Here is a 7,073-nt window from a genome sequence, read left to right as displayed (position 1 = left end):
CCCATCTGTCCTGAGCTGCCAGAGTCGCCCGTCTGTCCTGAGCTGCCAGAGCCGCCCGCCTGTCATGAGCTGCAAGAGCCGCCGGTCAGTCAGGAGCTGCAAGAGCCGCCGGTCAGTCAGGAGCTGCCAGAGCCGCCTGTCAGTCAGGAGCTGCCAGAGCCGTCCGTTACTCCAGTGCTGCCGGAATCGCCCTTCACTCCGGAGCTGCCGGAATTCCCTTTCACTCCGGAGCTGCGGGAGTCTCCCGCCTGTCCGGTACTGCCGGAATCTCCCGTCTACTTGGGACCTGAGGCAAGGGTCCCCAGTCCGAGGTCGGCGGTGAAGGTCGCCGCTCTCAAGGCGCCACTTAAGTGGGCCGAGACTATGATGGAGTGGGGTCCACGGCCCGCGCCAGAGCCCCCACCGCGGGCAGACACCCACACAGACCCTCCCCTATAGGTTCAGGTTTTGTGGCCGGAGTCCGCACCTTTGGGGGTGGGGGTACTGTCACGTTCTGACCTTAGTCCTTTTGTGATGTATTTGTTTTAGTATGATCAGGGCGTGAGTTGAGTGGGCAGTCTATGTTCTTTTTTCCATTAATTGGTTTTTCAGTGTTTGGCCTGGTATGGTTCTCAATCAGAGGCAGCTGTCAATCGTGGTCCCTGATTGAGAACCATACTTAGGCAGCCTGTTTTTCACCCTTGAGTTGTGGGTGATTATTTTCTGTTTAGTATCTGTGCCAGACAGTTTCGGTTTCATTTCGTTCTCTTGTTGGTTTTGTATTTTAGTGTTCTGAGTTCTATTAAAGAATATGAACACTTACCATGCTGTGCATTGGTCCTCACCTTCTTCCACCGACGACCGTTACAGTAACACAATATAACAATCTGTGTAGAGTGTGTGCAAATGAAGTAAGGAGGTAAGGCAAAAAATAGGCCAATAGTGGGGAAGGAATTACAATTTAGCAATTTACACTGGAGTGATATACGTGCAGATATGGATGTGCAAGTACAAATACTGGTGTGAAAAGAGCAGAAAAACAAAAACAAATATGGGGATGAGGTAGGTAGTTGGTTGGATGGGCTATTTACAGATGGGCTGTGTGCAGCTGCAGCGATCGGTAAGCTGCTCTGACAGCTGACGCTTAAGGTTAGTGAGGGAGATATAAGTCCCCAACTTCAGTGATTTTTGCAGCAGAGAACAGCAGAGAACTGGAAGGAAAGGCGGCCAATAAGGTTTTGGCTTTGGGGATGACCAGTGAAATATACCTGCTGGAGCGAATGCTACGGGTGGGTGTTGCTATGGTGACCAGTGAACTAAGATAAGGCAGAGCTTTACCTAGCAAAGACTTATAGATGACCTGGAGCCAGTGGGTTTGGTGACGAATATGTAGCGAGGACCAGCCAACGAGAGCATACAGGTCGCAGTGGTGGGTAGTATATGGGGCTTTGGTGACAAAACGGTTGGCACTGTTATAGACTGCATCCAGTGTTGGAAGCTATTTTGTAAATTACATCCCCGAAGTCAAGGATCGGTAGGATAGTCAGTATGTTTGAGGGTATGAGGGTATGTTTGGAAGCATGAGTGAAGGAGGCTTTGTTGCGAAATAGGAAGCCGATTCTTGATTTCATTTTGGATTGGATGTGCTTAATGTGAGTCTGGAAGGAGAGTTTACAGTCTAGCCATACACCTAGGTGTTTATAGTTGTCCACATAACCAAGGCTGTTGAGTCTGCCGATAAGAATACGGTAATTGACAGAGTTGAAAGCCTTGGCCAGGTCAATGAAGACGGCTGCACAGTACTGTTTTTTAATCGATGGCGGTTATGATATCATTTAGGACCTTAGGACCTTGGCTGAGGTGCACCCGTGACCAGCTCGGAAACCAGATAGGCATAGTGGAGAAGGTACGGTGGGATTCGAAATGGTCGGTGATCTGTTTGTTCACTTGGCTTTCGAAAACTTTAGAGAGGCAGGGCAGGATGGATTTAGGTCTGTAACAGTTTTGTTCGAGAGTGTCTCCCCCTTAGAAGAGAGAGATGACCACGGCCGCTGTCCAATCTTAAGGAATCTCAGATGATACGAAAGAGAGGTTGAACAGACTAGTAATAGGGGTTGAAACAATGGCAGCGGATTTGAGGAATTTTAGGAAGAGAGGGTCCAGATTGTCTAGCCCAGCTAGCTAATTTAGCCTACTCAAACACCCTGCTCAAAAAGAGGGATGCTATGTTAGCTAGCTGGCTATGACTATCCAACACAACACTGGAAATCTTCCAAGTCAAGGTAAACTTTTGGTTTTACTCATCTATTGCCACCGGGGCCTGCCGGTATAAGTGCTAAACTGCTTACTGAAGGTACACTTTAACGTTACTGCACGATTGTAGCGGGTTTACTAATGCATGAGTTCTAGTAGCTATGTTTACTATTACGTTACTTTAGATAATATCATGACCGAAAAAAGCTTCTGGATATCAGGACAGCGATTACTCACCTCGTACTGGACAAAGATTTTTCCTTTAAAAAGTCGGACGCAAAGGGTTTACTTCAGACACTCGACTAGGCCAAGTTATTTTTATTAGTGACATACACATGGCTAGCAGATTGTGAGTGTAGCAAAATACTTGTTTCCAGTTCTGACAATTCAGCAATATCTAACAAGTAATATCTAACAAATCCACAACACATACCTAATGGAATAAGGAACGGAATGGAATAAGAATGTATAAATATATAATATGGATGAGCAATGACAGAGCGGCATAGGCAAGATGCAGTAGATAGTATAGAATACAGTATATATGAGATGAGTAATGCAAGATATGTAAACATTATTAAAGTGACATAATTAGTGACTAGTGTTCCATTTATTAACGTGGCCAATGATTTCAAGTCTGTGAGTAGGCAGCAGCCTCTCTGAGTTTGTGATGGCTGTTTAATAGTCTGATGGCCTTGAGATAGAAGCTGTTTTTCAGTCTCTAGGTCCAAGATTTTGATGTACTGACCTCGCCGACTGATCTCGCCTTCTGGATGGTAATAGGTAGTTGCTCGGGTGGTTGTGTCCTTGATGATCTTTTTGGCCTTCCTGTGACATTGGGTGCTGTAGGTGTCCTGGAGGGCAGGTAGTTTGCCCGCGATGATGCGTTGTGCAGACCGCACCACCCTCTGGAGAGCCCTGCGGTTGTGGGAGTGGTGCAGTTGTCATACCAGGCGGTGATACAGCCCAACAAGATGCCCAACAGGATGGTCATTGACTACAGTTCAGCGTTCAACACCATAGTGCCCTCAAAGCTCATCACTAAGCTAAGGACCCTGGGACTAAACACCTCCCACTGCAACTGGATTCTGGACTTCCTGGCGGGCTGCCCCCGGGTGGTGAGGGTGGGTAACAATACATCTGCCACACTGATCCTAAACATGGTGTACCCTTAGGGGTGCGTGCTCAGTCCCCTACTGTACTCCTTATTCACCCATGACTGCATGGCCAGGCAAGACTCCAACACCATCATTAAGTTTGCCGACAACACAACAGTGATCACCAACAACAATGAGACAGCCTATAGGGAGGAGGTCAGAGACCTGGCCGTGTGGTGCCAGGATAACAACCTCTCCCTCAACGTGATCAAGAAAAAGGAGGTGATTGTGGACTACAGGAAATGGAGGACCGAGCATGCCCACATTCTCATCGATGGGGCTGTAGTGGAGCAGGATGAGAGCTTCAAGTTCCTTGGTGTCCACATCACCAACAAATGATCATGGTCCAAACACACCAAGACAGTTGTGAAGAGGGCACGACAAAGCCTATTCCCACCCAGGAGACTGAAAAGATTTGGCATGGGTCCTCAGATCCTGAAAAAGTCGTACAGTTTCACCATCAAGAACATCCTGACTGGTTGCATCACTGTCTGGTATGGCAACTGCTCGGCCTACGACCGCAAGGCACTACAGAAGGTAGTGCGTACGGCACAGTACATCACTGGGGCCAAGCTTCCTGCCATCCTGTCATGACTAAAATGATGAAAATTATATATGAAAAAATGCCTTGTGTGAAGAAATGACAAAATAGCAACTTGCAATGTGCCCGGTGTGAAATGAAACAGTTACCTAAAATCAAAGCCACACTGTACAATCTAGCCACATGTAGAATGTGGTGCAGCAGAATGATGCTTCTGCATGCTATTCTGCCCATCCATAACTTACCAAAGTATTTTGGCTTTGGATTTGGCGTTGGTTGTATTACACCATGCACACTAAATGACTATCATCAAACAACAAACTGATCAAATCTTACCAACTACAGAGCAAGTTGCAACTTCCAGCTCATTGCACAATGGCGAGGAACATAACAATGCACATATGCACTTGCATACATGCACTCATGCCTGCACGCATGCAAGGACACACACACACACACACACACACACACACTTGGATCCACCCTCAGAGGCCCTTGGCATGGTGATAAACTGCACTCATGACTGAGTCAAACCAGTCCAACCATGCATAGACACTACAAAGTGACACCAGGGAACATTACTTAATTCATACTTAATTAATTAATAATAATAATAATAATAATAACCCTCATTAATACTTATTACTTACCACAAAATTATTGCTGTCTCCTTAGCGCTCTTTGTATGTATGTATGTATGTATGTATGTATGTATGTATGTATGTATGTATGTATGTATGTATGTATGTATGTATGTATGTATGTATGTGTGTGTGTGTGTGTGTGTGTGTGTGTGTGTGTGTGTGTATGTATGTATGTATGTATGTATGTATGTATGTATGTATGTATGTATGTATGTATGTATGTATGTATGTATGTATGTATGTATGTATGTATACGTACGTACGTACGTACGTGCGTGCGTGCGTGCGTGCGTGCGTGCGTGCGTGCGTGCGTGCGTGCGTGCGTGCGTGCGTGCGTGCGTGCGTGTGTGTGTGTGTGTGTGTGTGTGTGTGTGTGTGTGTGTGTGTGTGTATGTATGTATGTATGTATGTATGCTCCCTCTAACATCTCCTTCCCCCAGTATCTACCTTCATGCCCTCCTCCCAGCTGATCCACAGGTCTCCTCTAGTAAGAAAGCAGGCAACAGCATGTCTGGCCAGGTGGTGGATCCAGCCCTCCTGTCTCAGCTGGGTCATGATGGCGTCAATCCAGGGGAACCCTGTCCTCCATTCAGCCCACTTGGCCAGCGCTTCCAGGTTGCAGTCCCAGGGGATCTGCACACAAACCGGATTGCCCTCCATTTTGTCGAAGCGGGGGTTGTTGGTGGCTGTGGTGTAGAAGAACTCGCGCCACAACAGCTGGCCATAGAGCGAGAGGGGCGGTGAGCTGTTTTTCTTCACCTTCCTGTAGAGGTCAGTGAGTTTGAAGTAAAAAAGGCGACAGGAGAGGCAGCCGAAGCGGAGATAGGGGTTGAGGCCTGTGGGGCTGGCCAGCAGGGAGTTGGCGTTCATCCTGGGACGCTCAAAGTTGGCCACCCATGCCTGGAACACAGAAGGTTAGTATTTGGGTCACAGTGCAACACACTGACAAGGAGTTCAGAAAATAAAGTCAACAAGGTCGTTTTTTTTGGAGGGGGGTTGAATTGACTGAATTGAAATGGAATTGACCCCAACCCTAGTACTGTATGTCCACCACACTGGCTCAGTAGTGCTGGGATATAAAGAAGGGATTACTCCTCACCTTTCTCTCCAGGTGCCTCTCCAGGCGAGTGAGGGCCTCCGTCTCTCCCCCTGGCCATACTGCTGTAGCCAGGCCTTCGGTCTCAAAGCCAAGCTCCTCCAGGGAGGGCACGGCAAACTTTTCATCATGGTCATCACTGATGGGCGTGGCACACTTCCTCATGACCTCAGCAGTGATGATCTCAGCGGGTGATTCCACGGCATCCTTGTGACTGATGAGTGCCTGGAAATTCTTGTAGGTGAGAAGGGACTGGCCTCCGTTTAGCTCGATGATCCTAAAGAGACACTTGGACAGACATGGAGGTTTTTAGTGCATCACGTAACACTAGTATCATGGTATTGTTCATGAATATGTTTCTAATACATCATGTTTGCGTTTTTGCACAACTTGATCACTTGGGTTGTATTCTCACAATATCTACTGTGTGTGTGTGTGTGTGTGTGTGTGTGTGTGTGTGTGTGTGTGTGTGTGTGTGTGTGTGTGTGTGTGTGTGTGTGTGTGTGTGTGTGTGTGTGTGTGTGTGTGTGTGTGTGTGTGTGTGTGTGTGTGTGTGTGTGTGTGTGTGTGTGTGTGTGTGTGTGGAGGGGTGGAGAGAAGATGCAGCTGATATATGGGCTAAGGGGGAGGATCTCATTGACAACCCTTAAAAGGTTACTCTGAGTTGGCATAGTTGGAGAGCACATCCCCAGAGTGTGACTAACACATGGACAAGGAGTAAAGTACAGAACAGAATGACCACTGTTAGGGAATTTCTACTGTTCTTTATAGTCAATACAGCCTACTGTGAGGTGCCAGAGGTACCAGGGGCCATCTTCAGAACAGAGGGAGGTGTCATAGAAATGGGATACTGCTTTGGAGTCGACTACATCGCTGTTTTCAGATCAGTTCTTGAGGGAGACCAGCTACTGGTTAATTCCTCGGATGAGACAGCACCCCTTTCGCCTCCCACAGACTTCGAGGGCCGCATCAGACTCACCTACCAGCTCCAGCTGCTGGGCCTCCAGATCAGCCAGCTCAGACAGTCCGACTCAGGCATGTACAGGAGGGAATGCTGGAAGGACAAGGCTCTGGCCAACAAGCATGAACACGAGCTGTCTGTGTGTAACCAGGAAATCAGCTCTGTTGAGATCTCTGAGCGGCCAGACAGAGGGGCAGAACTGAACTGTAACATCACTGCCACAAGTCTGGAGGGGAAGACCATTCGATGGTACCATGAGGTGTTCCCCAAAAATAAGGCTACCCTTTTCCTGGACACCAGTGTGTCTCTGGTACCCCTACAGGAGGAGCTACAGGGGGTCATTGAGGTGAAGGACAGAGGCATTTTTCTCAATGTTTCTGGTAGCATGCTGAAGGACAGTCATCACTTTTACTGCCTGGTGATGGATAGACAGAGATGCCTC

At 47.8% G+C, this 7,073-nt stretch overlaps 1 protein-coding gene across 1 annotated transcript; it reads right to left on the bottom strand.

Annotated features, from left to right (window-relative positions):
- Positions 1-275: 275 nt before the first annotated feature.
- Positions 276-6,484, bottom strand: LOC118396034 (cryptochrome-1-like). The gene is made up of 5 exons (XM_052467011.1): positions 6,456-6,484; positions 5,674-5,947; positions 5,022-5,474; positions 2,470-2,492; positions 276-432 (listed from the first exon to the last, which is right to left on the bottom strand). Exons 1-5 carry the CDS (start codon positions 6,482-6,484, stop codon positions 276-278), a joined length of 936 nt encoding a protein of 311 aa, XP_052322971.1.
- Positions 6,485-7,073: the final 589 nt, after the last annotated feature.

The sequence above is a fragment of the Oncorhynchus keta genome, chromosome 17, assembly GCF_023373465.1.
Source record: "Oncorhynchus keta strain PuntledgeMale-10-30-2019 chromosome 17, Oket_V2, whole genome shotgun sequence".
Classification (NCBI taxonomy): domain Eukaryota; kingdom Metazoa; phylum Chordata; class Actinopteri; order Salmoniformes; family Salmonidae; genus Oncorhynchus; species Oncorhynchus keta.
This window is presented reverse-complemented; position numbering and strand designations above follow the sequence as displayed.